At 44.2% G+C, this 16,125-nt stretch overlaps 2 protein-coding genes across 7 annotated transcripts; one reads left to right on the top strand and one right to left on the bottom strand.

Moving 5' to 3' along the window:
• CCNG1 (cyclin G1) lies at positions 1-5,645 on the bottom strand. Of its 6 annotated transcripts, none has more exons than XM_008498729.2 (7): positions 5,448-5,645; positions 4,522-4,785; positions 3,216-3,469; positions 2,547-2,625; positions 2,365-2,463; positions 1,955-2,149; positions 1-1,323 (listed from the first exon to the last, which is right to left on the bottom strand). In XM_008498729.2, the coding sequence occupies exons 2-6, from the start codon at positions 4,783-4,785 to the stop codon at positions 1,958-1,960; spliced, it is 888 nt and encodes a 295-aa protein (XP_008496951.1). In that variant the 5' UTR covers positions 5,448-5,645; the 3' UTR covers positions 1-1,323; positions 1,955-1,957. The 6 variants fall into 6 exon arrangements, with proteins under 6 accessions (XP_008496951.1, XP_030314969.1, XP_030314966.1 ...); XM_030459109.1 differs by having other exon boundaries at positions 5,471-5,645; XM_030459106.1 differs by lacking the exon at positions 5,448-5,645 and adding an exon at positions 5,280-5,398.
• Positions 5,646-13,153: 7,508 nt separating this feature from the next.
• On the top strand, positions 13,154-15,513 carry LOC115599115. The gene is made up of 3 exons (XM_030459396.1): positions 13,154-13,659; positions 13,706-14,068; positions 14,948-15,513. Exons 1-3 carry the CDS (start codon positions 13,154-13,156, stop codon positions 15,165-15,167), a joined length of 1,089 nt encoding a protein of 362 aa, XP_030315256.1. The 3' UTR covers positions 15,168-15,513.
• The last annotated feature ends 612 nt before the right edge of the window (positions 15,514-16,125 follow it).

The following is a 16,125-nucleotide window of genomic DNA, read 5'->3' as shown; positions in this document are numbered from 1 at the left end:
ACTGGCAGATGCAAAACCTCATTACCTACTACACAGTGGAGTCACTCCCATAAGTTCATGAGGAGGCTTGATTTGTCCAGTATAGAGCTTTGGTACCAAATCTTAAGTGAAAGGTTTAACTAGCTTGAGATATGCAAAGAATGGTCTCCCCCCTTAGCTACTCGTTCCCTCAGGGGTAAGGGTTGGTCAGCTAACATCTAAGCCCACATTACATTCAGAACTTTCTGATCTCTCCTTCTCCACTAAGCCAGTTCATATGACCACTGGTTACTAGTAGTTTATCACTGAAAGACTCTGTTCCACAGTGACACAGAATTGAAGAGGTCAGTATCTGCATTCTTCCAACAAGTCTAACCATCTTACCTACAGTACATTCTTACTCAATTCCTTGTTAGCACCTGAAGCCTGATCCGCCTCAAGTACTCATCTGGTCTTCTGACAAAATTTGCATTTTACAAAACTTGCCATTAAAGACATCAGAGTTGAAGCAATCTTCAATGTTTCTCAAATAGATTGCTCCTACATACAGGCCAAGATAGGACATCAGCCCTGCTCCTACTGTACTTGTAAAATGTGCCAGTTCAGCATCAGCATTTACCTCTTGTACAGTTAAACTTTTGAAAACTGAATCAGATTTGTGGTGGGTGACCCAGTACTTTCCCTCAGCCTTCATTAGGCATCTCTATGAAATAATTTATAATCCCAGTTAACTACACCTCTTACAAAATATTCAAGTCACTGATGCTGTGTTAGTGACTACCTTTACAAGGCAATGAAATAAGGTTTCTCTTTTCTCCTGCTCTTACAGCTTGACATGTTCAGTGTATTTCACATAGCCTAGTGAAACCTGGGTATCTACAGTAGAAGGCCAGTGCCTTACACAGCATGAACATGCAGACACATGACACTTAAGTGGGATTAGTCTTTAGTTTGATAGAGATAATACAGCACTGTGCTACTGCACATGATGTTTTTCTGGTGTCATGTAATCTTTGGGAAATGAACCTGCAGTTACAGTAACCCAAAGTTAGACTACGTAAGCTGGTCTACAAAATATAAGGTGTTAAAATTTCTTTTGTTACTGTGGTTATTTTACTCAACAGTAAACAGTCTAGCAAGTAAGACTGAAAACTGACATTGAATATTGCTGAAATCTTCATGAAAAGAACATAATTGCTGGAAGGATCTTTAGTCTGAAACATTACATATTGTCTCCATGAGCTGCATTCTTCATTATTAAAATTGTTTCAGACTTTGTTTCTCAAATATTCACATGTCTGTTGACAAGATACATGATGGTTCTCTGCTCATTTAATTGTACTCCTGTTAAAAAAACAAACAAAAAAACCCAGTCAACTGAAGGGCTTTCTACAAGAACCAAAGTGTCAGAGTTTAATATAGCAAGACAACAGTAAGACAGCTATTAGAGAAAATATGTAGCCTTTTGAATTAAAGTCTAGATAAGGAAGTAGTTCACTATTTTGACAGAGTAAAGGGATAGTAATGTAAATAACAGAATTACAGTTTTTAGACTTTACTAAGCAGTTATAAAAATAAAACTTTCTAACTGTCTTCATTTTAAGAGGGTTTACGTGATCACATGAAACTCATTCTAATAGGCAACTGTTTCCTCTTAGCTGATTCTTTTTAGGATAATAGCAAGCCAAGTTTCTCTGCCTTTTTACCACATTTTAGTTTTGAATTCGGCCAGAATTTCTGTAGACCACATTTCTGCTCCCACAAGCACACCAGAAGCTCAGTTCTTTCTCCAAAGTTCATATATTAGGTTGCCACTTCTTTAGGTACAGCACTGGCTCAAGCACCAGCCTGTATGGCAGGTCTGCTTCATTTATGTTACGTCTTCAATAGGTTACCTATACAGAATAAGATACTTTGAGGTTGTTAACTGCTGATTACTTCTACATTATCAGAAGTAGATTTTGGAAGAAATTACCTATTATGAGCTGGTCTCTGGAATTGTAGGGAGGTGTGTTATTCTGTAGTAGCTATGTTTAAGCTGCCGTGCAGTACGTCCAGACACAATCCATTTTAATTTCTGGACATTTGGTTTGGAGCACTTGCTTGAGGAATATTCTGTAAGGCACTTTAACACCAGTTCCTTCCAGAAGGTCAAATCTCTGTTGTTTATCTAAATACCCAAACAGAATCTCATGTTAATACGTCATTAAATACTTACTTTCTGCATGTAATTTCATTAGACAGGAAGCCAAATGGAAAGAAAACAAATGAACAACAAACAAAACAACAAAGCCACAAAAGAAACCAGCAGTATGCCAGTGGAGCTCCCTCTTCCCCTATGTAGGCTGTTGCATTTTTCTTCCTCCCCTGAAACTTTATACGTACCTTGGAATGCAGCTGCAGAAATTCCAATGCCTCTGTCAATTCCAGCAGTTTTTGTTCTTCTATCTCCAGTGCCACAATAGACAGTGCCAAGACAGAAGGCTGGAGGTGAGAGAAAATATTTTTAAGCATTGCTTTGTGAAGCTTCAGTGGTGTCATTGTCTTTGAGCTTTCAAGACATTTACCTTGGCTTTGGAAAACATGATTCTGCAGTGACATGCTTTAAGCTGGGTCTCAAGTCTTTCAAGATTAAGGTATTTTCTCCTACAGTAAAAACAGATGAGTGAACATAGAAGAATGCAAGCTTGATCATGGCAACACTACCCTGGAAACTCAGAGAAGCTGTAGAATGTTCATTAACTCAACAAAGGCCTTGTATGTCCCAGAAGTTCCAGGGTTACAATCAAACAGGTGTTCAGTTTGGGCCCTCCTAATGACAGTAATAAACCTTGTGTTACAATAGGGGAGAGGTGCATTGTCAAAATAGGCTTATCAACAAAGAATTTTAGTGCTTACTAGCAAAAGGAACCTCTTTCTAAGCCAGATTTTAAAATTTTTGCAATGAGGCAATACTTAGTGCAGTAGAGATTATACCATCATTATTGAGCAAGTTTGGTTTTCTGTTCAGAGGGCAGTACTCTTTAAATAAATTTATGCAAATGACATTCAAAGTTAAAATTATATTAAATCAAAACTATTCATATTTATGATACCAATAAGTGGGAAAGTTTGAGGTTGGTTTTTTTTAAATACAGAATGGTAATTTACTGTAGTAATTTCCCTGTTTAGCTTTCTACACAGAAAGACTTCTGGATCATACGCACTCTCAGCAAAATAAGCATTAGATATTTTACCTTTCACAGCTTAAATTCTCATTAATGAGTGAATGATACAGTTGTAGAAATTGGAAGGCTGTTGTAGCTTTGACTTTCCAACACAGCTTCTCCAGTACAATTTTCTCCATTCTCATCATATCAGAAACAGTAAACCTATACTGGCTTATTCGAATTAAGTCAGTGGCTAATGGAACATTTCTCTCCTCTTCTGATGCCTTCACAGCCAAGTAGAAGCAGCTGAGCCCAACACAGCCCAAGTGTTTAGGCTGTATCTAAATAAAAGCAAATTCTCATTACTCTCAGAGGAAGGCCTTTAATCAGCCATTTCAATATGGCAGTACTGAATTACATATGGAAAAATGTATTCTAAGAAAAAATTATGAGGGATAGGGTGGAATTGTTATGGTTTTTTTTAAGACTGGGAAACACTTCTTTCTACTTAGATTCTTATCTTGACTTAACTAAATGAGAAGACGGTTGTACACTACAAGTTCTGCCTCATTAATCTAAAAAGCAAGATTGCAGAAAAATATATTTTGAGGTAGATCTCATTTTTTTAATGAGGTAATAGCCTTATCAGAAGCTTTTAATATTGTACATATGCAATAGTATTGTTCAAGTATTGTACATGTTGGATTACGCAAAAAACACCACCCTTTTTTTGTTACTCTTTTCTATAAACACACACACATATATATGTACATATCAACAGATTTACTTAATTCCATACACTTTACAGTTCCCATTTTTACTGCTTATATTGGATTCAGAATTGTTTCAAATAATCAGTTACTATCCATCTAGCTTTCTCATTTTTGTTTTAACACACAAAGAAATTAAGCTTTTGCTCTTGGTCAGATAGTACAGTGGTAATCCTATCTCATTAGACAAGTTAAAATTACCCAGCTCAGCATACCACATATGCACAATAGAATGGAGGGCTAACTAAATATTTTACTAGATTCTGAGTGCTAAACAGCATCAAGCCTTTTGATATACACGAGGCAAGAAGTAATTCAATGTTACTGTGTACATGCAACAGGCATGACAAACTGTTAATATATGTGTTAATATGGCCCTCATTTCCAGGCTTTTGGGCATCCTCAAGCTGAAACTGATGCCCTCTTCCTTCTCTTCTACAGAGGAAACAGCTTTTTTAACAATACTGAAGTTTAAACACATAAGTTTTTAGTTCTTGCACAATCAGAGGCTGTGAAAAGAGCTTAAACTTCAGCCATCTAAACCCAAGATGTTCTAACTTATAAAACAAACAATGCAATGAGCAGAAGCTAATGACTGAGAGCCTTACTCTAAAAAGCCTTACCTTCATTTTTGACAAGAATCTGTCCAAGAAATTCACAGCTAGCAAAAATGTCTCTGTATGGAAACCAAAGAATTGAGTTAAGCTGAGGAGATCTTTCACTTCAAAGTCTCGCAGCTTTGCAGTCATTCGGAGGCCATTATCGTGAGCGGATTCAATCAGTCTCAGGCCAGAGGCCTTGGGCAGACATCGTAACTCCTGTTCCAACAGGGCTGTGAGCTGACAGAGCAGCTCCTGAGTGTCAGTGGTTACAAGTGTTTCAATCATCTGTAACAAGAAACTGGTGTTAAACGTATCAAACAGGTCAAAAGGGGGAAATTACGAAGTTACAGCTGTCTCTAGAGTAAAGATAGAAACTTCACTAACTTCACAGTAGTATGGGAACTACTCCTCTAAGTCCAAGTACTTCTGCTACAACCACATGTGTGGATCTGGGAACGGGTCCGCTCGGGCTCTCACTGGCGGCCTCGACACCGGCGCCCCAGCAACCGGCAGCGAACCTGCTCCTGTGCGGGGCCCGACCAGCACCGTCAGCTGTCGGCCCGGGTGGGTCCCGTCCCTCTCCTACTCACAGAAACCACGGTATTTTTCTACTGAGTCACACACCCGCCGCAGGGATTGGGGGGACACCACAGCCCTGCCAGCACCAGGCCAGAGGGTTCCGCAGCCTGACCCCGTGTAACCCCACGTCTAAGTCCCCGCAGCTGTGCCGGTGCGCTCCCGATCCCAGAGGGGACATGCCCGGACTTGCCCTTCGCCACCTCGGGGACTCCGCCGGCGGACGAGACATCCGTCAGCTTCATCGGTGGGACGAGGCGACTTCTCCAGCCCCACAGACAGGACGGGCAACGCGCGGAGAAGCTCAAGCCCGCCCCCGGTGGAGCCCAAACCCACCTCCGGCAGAGCCCAGCCTGTCCCCGTGTCGTTACCTTCTCCCTGTCGCCCCGCTCACCCCTTCGTGAGGAGAGCCGCAAGCCTGCGGGACTCGTGGTACCAACTGCAGCAGCACTGAGACGTCACTCTGAGCGCTGCCCGGTGCCTGAGGTACCAGCCTGAGAACACCGAGCGGACCCCAGCCCACCCCGGTCCGCCCAGTGCTGGGGCGGGGGCCAGGGGGTGACAGACACGCGGGCTGGCCAATCCGAGGGCGGCACTGGCGGGAAGGGGCGGGGCCCCGGAGCGGTAGGGCCAGCTCGGGGAGAGGCCTTTGCGGGCGCCTCAGGGTAAGGGCGCCGGTCCCGTCCCGTCCTACAGCATGTTGTGAGAAAGCCGGTCCTTACCTTGTCCTCCGGCGGGCTGCAGAGTACAAGAACCCGTGCTGGAAAGCCCTCGCCGGGTTTCCGCCTTGCTGCAGCTTTCTCTTCAGGGCAGCGGGCACGGGAATGTGCGTCCCGCCGTGCACAGCATTGTGAGGAGCTCTGTCAGCTCAGTGGAAAGAGGAAAAATTTCCCCTTCTGCACCCAGTGCTTCAGTAAGAGTCTGAAATGTTTGTTACAGCTCCTTGCTGTTTTTTGAGGGCTCCTTGCTCCGTTTCTTGGTTGCAATTATCTGTGTGACTGCTTCATCTCTACAAGACTCTAGTCTTTTGGGTAGAGATCAGGGATTTTCCAGTCTCTTAGAAATAGTGCTGTGCATACAAAAAAGGCAAAGACTAATAGAAAGACCTGGTCGCTCTTTCCTTTCACACAGGGTGAGCTGGTAAACTTTGTTTGGGATTCAGGCGGTCCTGCACAAACACACCTGTGTCCCTCTGCCTCATTTGCTTGTGTTTGGTTGAGAAAAGTAACAGATACTTTTCTGCTCAAGAGTTACTCAGGGCTGTGCTGAGGTGAACGTGTTGACACCTCAGCTGTTGACAGTCATGAAAATATCAAGTCAGGTTGTGCATCAACTTCTTTTTTTGTTTTGTTTTTTTTAAGTATGTTACAAGGTCTGGAAAAAATATGTTGGGAAAAAAAAACAGCTCTCAGAACTATTCTAGAAAATATTTAGTTTTTAAGACAAGCCTCTTAGCTGTGTTTGATCTACCTCTTCAAAGGAAATAGTGGTTAATATGTGACAAATAAATGAATTTATATGGAGCCTTAAACTATTTTTTTTTAACTATTATGCATACAGGTATTAAGGACATGCATCTTCCAAATGGGAGGAAGTAATCTAAATCTTAGGTAGAAATTAGTTCAAACCTAGGTGGGTTTTATGAAATTTGCTCATCACAATGTTGGGGAGATTTTTTTGTTTGTTTAGGGTTTTTTTTGCTTATTTGGGGTTTTTTTGTTTTGGTTTTGTTTTTTTTTTTCAGTTAAGCCTATCAGCTTGTTACTTCAAAAATATTCCTGAAAGGAATGCTGAATAATATATTTAGCCTCCAGGTAGCATTCTTGGCACCACTTTTGGCTGGCCCTAATGATAGCCTACAGCTGGATGCACAAGTCTAAAAAGTCATCCAATGAACTCTGAGAAAAGATGTTCTTCAGTCTCTATTTGGTGTTTCTGAAGATTTTTTGTTTGTTATGCATTTGCTGTAAGAATATTTCTGAAGTGCTTTGGGGTGTTTTTTTTTTTTGAAAATGGAGAGATGGTGAGTTTCACTTCAAATGGCAGTGAGTTGCACTTGAAAGTAGTGGCAAATTGCAAACAGCGAGCAGGTGTGACAGAAAGAACTCCTAAAGCACAGCATTTTCTGGATAAGAGCTTGTCACACCTGGAGGAGTAGAGGACAAGGTGAGTTTAAAGCCTTTTGGGGTAAAAGTAGCATAACATTTGTGAGGTAAAAAAAGAGCCATGTATGTACTCACATGAGAGAGCTGAGCTGACAGATATGAGAGATAATATTCTTTGTGCTTGGGAGCCAGGAGTGTTTTCCTGCAATTTTGGAGCTGAATTACACAACAGTGAGAGAGTGGCTAAGGGCCTGAATGGTTAAGGTTTTGGGTACTAAATCAAACCTGTAACCTGATTGTTGGTGGTGCAGTGGGTAAGGTTCCATGGGAGGGTGAGGACCAGCAAAAGTTTCCATTGGGCCCATTTGTGTGGAATTTTGGAGGCGAATTGTGAGACAGTGGGAGAGCAGATGGGGGGGTCGAACACTGGAGGTTTTGGATACTAAAGCAAAACCATAGCTGAATTGTTGGTGGTACTGTGGGTAGGGTTCCATGTGAGGGTTAGGGTCAGCAAAAGTTTTAAGTGGTCCTCCCTTCCATTTGGGTGCTAGGCTTGTTTGTGTGGAATTTTAGAGGGGAATTACACAACAGTGCAAGAGCGGCTGTGTCAAATGGTTGAAGGTTTGACTACTAAAGCAAACCTGTATCCCGATTGTTGCTGGTGCTGTGGGTAGGGTTCCATGGGAGGGTTAGGGCCAGAAAAACTTTTCAGTGGTCACTCTTTGCGTTTCGGAGCCAGGCCTGTTGGTGTGGAATTTTAGAGTGGTATTGTGTAATAGTGGGAGAGTGGCCAAGGGGTCAAATATTCAACAGTTTGGTACTAAAGTAAACCCATAACCCAATTGTTGCTGGTGTTGTGGGTAGGGTTCCATGTGAGGGTTAGGGCCAGAAATTTTTTCAGTGGTCACTCTTTACATTTAAGGTCCAGGTCCGGATATTTGGAATTTTGGAGATGAAATTATCCAGAAGAATGTTATAACTTGGGTTTTGTGTAATCATTTATTTTTTAGTTCTAGGGACTTTTAAGTCTCTCCAAGGAGAATGACAGTGCATCATATTTGCAACTGTGTCGTTTTGGCCTCACATGGATATATGTAGATACTCCTCAGCCTAAAATATTGCATACAATTAGTGTGAGGGTTTAGAAATTTACAAAGCTTACATTTCCAGAGACTTTGGGATTGAAATAGACATGCCAAGGGAAGTATTACACCCCATCAGATTTGTACCTTTCTGATTTTGGCTGTCTATGGTGCAGGTGGCCTTACATTCAGCCTTGATAAATCCATGGTATTCTGCTCTGAACCTTGTCCCCATCTCACTGCTGGAAATTTCTGATTTGCTTTAGTGAACATTTTCTAATTCTCTGTGTCCCGAGTCTTTTTGTAGCTCCAGGGTTAAAACTGCAGCAGTGGGCAGGGGGAGTAGTGAGGGATAGGGTGGGGGCTTAGGGTGTGATGTTCTCAGATGTGTTGCAGGTGAGGCTCCTTCATCCCAGGTAGATACAGTGAAGGAGAGGAGGGGTTTTTCCAGGGGATTGTGGGAAAGAGGTGGGGCAGGACAATTGAACCTAAGCCTCCAGTTGGGTTTAAGGGCTGAGTCTGCCTGTGGAGTGAATCTGGCTTCTGGATGAGCTGTCTCAAAACCCTTCATCACCCACGTTGTAAAACTGAAGATGGCTGCAAAATGAAATACTGCAAAAAGCAGGTGAGTGGTTTACTTTATGAATATTCACAATTTTAAGTGTTCTTGAAAAGCTGATGATAATGTTATGGCAAAATTATATGAATCCATATGATTTTTAATTGTGTTAGAAAGCCAAGTGTAAATGCTTTGAATTTGGCAGCCAAAATTTGAAAAAATGGCAGAGCAGCTGAGGGATTGAATGTTTGTGGTTTTAGGTACTAAAGGAAAATGGTAGCCTGTTTGTTGGTGGTGCTGTGGGTAGGGCTCCAGGTGAGGGTTAGGGCCAGCAAAAGTTTTCAGTGGTCACTCTGCATTTTTTTTGCCAGGCCCGTTTATATGGAATTTAGGAGCAATATTGAGATACAGTGGGAGAGCAATTAGGGTTAGGTCAGGGTTAGGGGTTAGGTTTAGGGTTGGAGCCTGGGTTTGGGGTTAGGGATAGTGTTGAGGGTTAGGGTTAGTGTTTAAGGTTGCAGTTGGGCTAGGGCTTGGGTTTAAGTTACTGTAAGGTTAGGGTTACTTTAGGGTTTAGGGTTAGAGGGTTGGGTGTAAGTTTAGGGTTGGGGTTAGTTTAGGTATAGGTTAGGGTTAGGTTACTGTTAGGTTAGGGTTAGAGGGTTAGGGTTAGAGGCTTGGCTTTAGGTTTAGGCTTAGGTTTAAGTTAGGGTAAGGGCTAGGTTTAGCGTTAGTGGTTAGGGTTATGGTTTATTATAAGGGTAAGGGTAACCCTTAGAGTGTTAGAGTGAAGGTTAGGGTAAGGGATAGGGTAAAGGTAAGAGTTAGGGTTAGCTTTAGGGTTTGGTATAGGGTTAGGGAAGCGTTAGTGTTAGGCTTAGTTTTTCCTTGCGGTTAGGGTTTTTTAGGATAAGGTTTTGGGTTAGGTCAGGCTTAGTTAAGGATAAGGATTAGAGACAGTTTTGGTTTAACATTTAGGTTAGGTCAGGGTTTATGTTAAATTTTTCTGGGTTTAGCTTTAGGGTTAGGGTTGGGGTTAGAGTTAGGGTAAGTTTTAGGGTTATGGTTAGCATTAGGGGTTAGGGTATAGGGTTAGAGAAGGTTTAGTGTTAGGTTTAGGGTTAGGGCCAGCAGAAGTTTACCACAACAAAAGATTTGTGGTAAAATGCAAAGAAAAAAAAAACCCAATAACAATTGCAAAGAGTGACCACTAAAAACTTCTGGCAGTCCTAACCCTCATGTGGAACCCTACCCACAGCACCACCAACAGTCGGGCTACAGGTGTGCATTTTACCACAAACCTCGAACCAACCAGCCCTCGGTGGCCTGTCTCCACTGTTGCTCAATAGGGCTCCCAGAACTCCGAACGAACAGGACTGGCAAACAAATACAAAGAGTGACCACTGAAAACTTTGGCTGGCCCTGACCCTCACGTGGAACCCTTCCCACAGCACCACCAACAATCGGGCTACGGGTGTGCGTTTTACCACAAACCTTGAATATACCAATCAAATTCAACCAAAGGCTTTTCTATTTCTAAAATTAAGTTCAAGCATTATTTAAGTAATCTCACAAGCATTCAAACTGCCTCTTCTTTACTCACATACACTTTGTTTGTATAAACTTACAAAGAGCTCCTCCCAAAAACAAAACCAGAAGCTTAAATTTCATGTGAAAATTTAATAATGAAATCATGAAAATAATAAAGTAATAGAACTTTACAAAAAAAAAAAAGAATGAAACTCTGGGCACTCGCAGAAAAATTATACCAGCAGCACCAGGATTTTCCATCTGAAATTATAACCTTTGACGTCATAGTAAAGAGGTGAAAATCAGCTCAGTGGAGCCACGTTATGAGATGTAGTGCTATGTGGGTGTATGTTGTAAAGTTTGGACAGAGTAAGTCTCAACAAATGTAAGGTCACAGTATACTTAGCTTTTATCCAGAGATGGAGCCAAATCCAGAAACTCACCATCTCCCAAGTTCTGAGAGCAGAGGATGACTTTACCTGAGATCTCCCCAAAACTGGCTGATGCAGAGGAGACAAAAAAACCACAAAGTGAGTTTGTTACTGTCTTCAGTGAAAAACAGTATCCTGGTCAGGTCATCATAGAGAAGAAAATGCCCTGGTTTTAAGACACAAACACTGCCTGAGAGCCAGGCCAGGCTGCCCAGACTTGGATAAAAGCAGACCTCTTTTTGTTTCTCTGAAAGCACAAAGAGACCTGCATAGAGGACATAAGTCTAGTGTGAACTGAGGCACTTCAGGATAAACAGAAATTGTACCTCAGCCGATACACCACCACTTAAGATACAGATTCTTAGTGATGCTTTTTACACTTTTCATTTACCTTATCCATTTAATGTTTGATTGCATTTGCTTACTGTTTATTAACTGCATCTGCCAACCACTATATTGCATCACTACACTAAACTTAAGTATGTTCCAACTATATGTGTTAAATATTAAAACTTCATTATAATGTATTCACAAAGGAACACTAAAATTTTATCATCAGATCTGTCCTTTGATAACCTCTTAATATGCACACAAAGTAAGCTTTTCACATCTGCCTACCCTATATTTGGTAAATCATACAGCAGAACAATGTATAGAAATATTCCCTTTTTGCCTCCCAACTACACATCACTGCACCACTTTGGAAAAGCAGTTTAAATCTGCAATACAGAGGAAAACAAACAAATAAAAAAAATCCCACACAGAGTTCCTCAGTGTCTCCCAGCTCTCACGTTGAATGTTTGGATAAAGAGCCATAAACAGCACTGCCCACTTAAAAACATTTGTTGTGGTTTCTGCCAAAGCCAGGAGGAGTTCTCCCACAGAGAGAATCAGGGTCTCTCTCGACCACGCAGATTCCGGATCTTTCTTCTTTGGGGATTTCTCTGTAATGCAAAGCAGAGACATCCTGTTGACTGAAAACAACATTGCTCTGGTTTTGACATAAAACACGAACAGAGCACACACGCATCCTAAAACCCAAGTGCCTCCAAAAAGTCTGATTTTTTTTTTTTTCCATTTTATTAATTAGCATGCTCTGCAAAGTGCATGGACAAATAAGGGAAGCTTAAAGAGGCATGAAAGCGACACTTTCTGTCTTTAAATCCCTTTACTTCACCTGGTCTGGAATGTGCCAACAGCAACTGCAGTTTTAAGCTTTCACAGAAAAAAACAAATTACAGACTACCCCTACTAAGCTGAAGCCATGTATTTCTCTAGCACCCTTCCCTCTGAGGTTTTAGAACAAACAACTCACATCCCGTTGGAGTTCGCTTCTAACCCCGGGTCACAGTAAAGGTTTCCTGTTTTTTAACCCCTTTCCTTCACATTCGGTTCATTCATTGACTAATTAAACCAGGGGAGGGTTTAAAATGAAAATAAGCACACATGTCAGAGGCCAGGAATCCCAGGAGAAAATGGAGTGAAACTGGGTTCTAGGTGTTCAGATGGATATTTTAAGCAGCTCAGCAAAGACGGGACTCAATCACAGCAGCAACCAAAGCGCTTTTGTCTCAGCCCCTTCATTTCATTTCAGTGAAAACACTGCTGAGATCATGCCAGGTCTGGATGTCTGTTAGAATAACTTTATTCCCCCTCCCCCTCAAGTAAAGCTCTGTTGACCTTAAAAATAAAGGACTTTATATATAATTTTAAAATAATAAATAAATGGGGGGTTTTGCCACCTGATTTAAATTTAAAAGTTCTCAGAAGGCATGGTGTCAGGCACCTACTACCACTAGAAGCAAACAGAATCCCTCCTACCAGCAGATTCCCGTTTTCTGCACAGACCTTCAGATTTTGAGAGCCCAAGTGCCATGGTCAGCCTTGTTACCCCTTTTCTTGACAGTCCTTTTTAGGTAACATCTGCCACAAGGCAGCACCACCTGGGATAGGGAACAAGATACAGAAGTGGAGAAAACAGCTAAAGCAAATGTTTTGTGTGATGAGAAACCCATCTAGTGGAAGGAAAAACAAACAAACAAACAAAAGTTCCAAGTATAAAGACTTCAGCACATACCTCCCGTCTTTGCAGGCTTCTGAAACAAGAGAAAAAACCAGGCAGGTCTGGCTGCCAAGATTTTGCCTCAATGAGCAAGGCATTCCTTGAAGGGACTGCAGCTGCTCAGTACAACGTCAGATACACCTCCAAGATTGAGACTGAAGACCCTCGGGGAAGAAAAAAAGAACCGTAAAATGGTACTGCAACCAAATCTTAAAAAGAAATCACAAAAACTCCCCCCATTTCGTGCCCCCGAGCCACCCGGCCCCTGACTGCGTCTGAATGGAGCCCCTCTGCACTTCCCGTGGGTGATGCCGAAGGGGGCGGGGAAGAGCCGCCCGGCTCACCCTTTACTTCTCCGGCGGCACCGAGCCTGCACAACACACGCACCCCCCACACACACACTGCTGCCCAGAGGAACCGGGGACCTTCCACACCCCCTCCCGGCCCCACGCAGCCGCTCCTGCCCCCAAGGAACCGGCGAGCAGAAGGCGCTAACGGGACGGGGCATTCCACCCTCCTTCCAACCCCGAACACCTCAGTGGCCCCGGGCAGCGCCCAGGACCGTCCCGGAGCGGCCCCGCGCCTCCCGCTTTCCGCCTCCCACCCCGTTATTTACCATCCCCGCCGCTCCCATGCTTCTCCTCGCCTTAGAGGCGGGCGGCACGGCGGAGCGACCGCAGCCGGCGCCCCCCGGTGGACTGGCGTTCCGCACTCTGCCCGCCGGCTCCGCCAACGGCGGCAGAAGCGGACGCGGCGGCTCCGTCCCCGGCGAGAGTCAACCGCACGGCAGCAGCGCCGCCATCACAGCAGAAGCGTCGCGGCATCACGCGCCGGCAGTGACGATTCCCCAGCGCCCAAAGCGCCACCGCAGCCGCGCAGAGCCCCAGTGCCCGCGCTTGTACCGGCATCCGCAGCCCCGCGCTCTGCACCCGGGAACGGCCGCGATTAAAAAAAAGAGCTCGGCTCCAATGTGTGTGTGAATGCACACACGAGGAAAGGGACCGGTGCGGTTCCCAGCTGTGTCCGCAGCGCAGGGCACACGCGCTGTCTCGGTGCATACCCCCGTTCACCTTTGCGGTGTCAGCGACCGCCTGGTCCCGCAGCCCCGCGCTTACCCGCAGCACGGGAAGTGCCGGTGGAGGGGGGTTGGGCGCGGAATTGCACACGGAGCTGGGTCAGGAGGTTCGACCCTGTGAGCCAGGGCCCCACAGAAGCCCCGCCAGGTAAGTGGTGCATTGCACAGCTCGCTCCTCCACTGGATGCAACACCCCAAAACTGCTGCTTCTGCACTCCAGGCACCCCTCACCTTGCCGAGGTCCTTCCCAGTGCCAGCTTGTCACTGCACATGAAATACAATCCAAACCAGTCATGTAAATCAAGTCACCTGAATGCTGTCAGGTAGTCTGATGAGATGTGAGGTGGTCTTGCATATAGCCTCTAACTACAGCTACAAGTACAAATCACAGCAATCGAGCCCCAGCTGTACAAGCTCAGGCACACTCCAGATCCAGCCTGTTCAACTTCCACAGAAACAGCTGCCAAGGTCCCACCTGTGGCACACACAAAATCCAATGAAAATAACTGGCAGCTGCCTACACCTGCTTGCCCAGATGGACAGTATGGTATTTGCCAATAGAACTGCCACAGACCAGCATATCACCACACCCCCATGAAGCTGCCCCTGTTGTCTGTAGTGTCACTGTACCCCCAGCCAGGGCAGCTCCAACCCTCACACACAGACCACGACTACACACAGACATGGTGAGCAATGTGATCATCTCAAAAGTGGGGTCACTTACCCAGGATGTGAGATGCTGATGGGTGCATATGTAGCAGAGATGTTTTCATTGACTGCACCTTTGTGCAAAAAAAGGGGATGCTGGGTGGTAATCCACACAGCCAGCCCCCTGAAGTGACAAAGTTCTACACATTTATACACATTTGTTTTGTTTACTCTAACAGATGATTCTCCTTATCACTTGCCACATTTTAAGCACAGCACGTACCTCCTTATCTTCTTGTATATTCTTTTAACAGCATGATCTTGGTTTCACAAAACCTTTACATCTTTTTGTGACCATCCTGTCTTTGCTCCATTAAAGATTCCACTTTCTGAAGTACAGCAACATGACTGCAATACATAAGAAGAGCATGAGCCAGAACAGCAGTTCCCATAGGGAAGATGATGCTGGCAGAGAAGCCCGACAGTGCCAGGATGGCCCCAAGAGAAAGGCAACTGCTGACGCCCACGAGAGAAAACTTCTGAACAAACCAGAGCAAGGGATGCACGAGAAGCTGAGCTTTAAGACCTATGACCAGTAAGAACATGGGTATAAAACTCCAGAAGATGACTGTGTGGAAACAGAAGTCTCAAGAGTGGAGATGTGGGCAGCACCTGGCTCAGTGCTGCAAGAGATGACTGCTCAGAAACATGCACAGCACAAGGTGTGCCAGACAGATCCACACTTTAAGGTGTAATAGCACAAGAAGAAGCACTCAGCAGGAGCCATTGAGATGAGGAGATGCCTTCTGGACTCTCATGAGGGCTTCTGAGGTGCCTGCAGATCACAAAGAGCTATGGAGACATCAAGACCTGAGGAAGGAACAGTCTAAGACACGGGAGACACACAACACCAAGAGCACACCACAGACACAGGCTGGAGCTGCCCTGCCCTGCCCAGTACACGCTGGCATTGTGCTGAAGACTCTCCTACTCCCTTTACCCTCCCAAAGGGGACTGCACCCAGACAGCCCTCTCCCCTACACTAACTTTAAAACCCCTCCCAATTTGCAACCTCATCCCCTCCCAGCTCCTTACCTTAGCTTTCAAATGGCCAAGAATCTGGTAGATAGATGGCAGAAAAAACAGCAGGTGTCCAAGCTAAAGGAAGCTAAAGATGTCCAACAGTAAGTATTTTGTTGGGGAAACAGTTCAGAAATATACAGGTTGTGAGCAATCCTGACTTACTTCATCTTAGGCCACATTGGGTTAATGGCTATTGAGGCCTACTTAGAGGCTTTCTAAAAGTGAGCTAATGGGAAAGAGATAACTTAACTGGCAACAGAAGAGGAAAATAATTATGTGAGAAGAAGGTTCCATGAGAATGGAATGTGTAATTGGAATACAAAGCCACCTGCATGATAAGATGGTGTAAACAAGGCTTCTCTATGTAAAGTGAGTGCAAGTTGTTAATAAAGGATTTCATACAATCATATTGATGTGCACATGGAATCCTTAAGCCTCCGCAGACTGTTTTCCCACTAATGGCGCCCAAACAGG

Source organism: Calypte anna, chromosome 13 (genome assembly GCF_003957555.1).
Source record: "Calypte anna isolate BGI_N300 chromosome 13, bCalAnn1_v1.p, whole genome shotgun sequence".
Taxonomy (NCBI): Eukaryota; Metazoa; Chordata; class Aves; order Apodiformes; family Trochilidae; genus Calypte; species Calypte anna.
The sequence above is the reverse complement of the archived record's forward strand: the minus strand, read 5'-3'. Positions and strand labels throughout refer to the sequence as shown.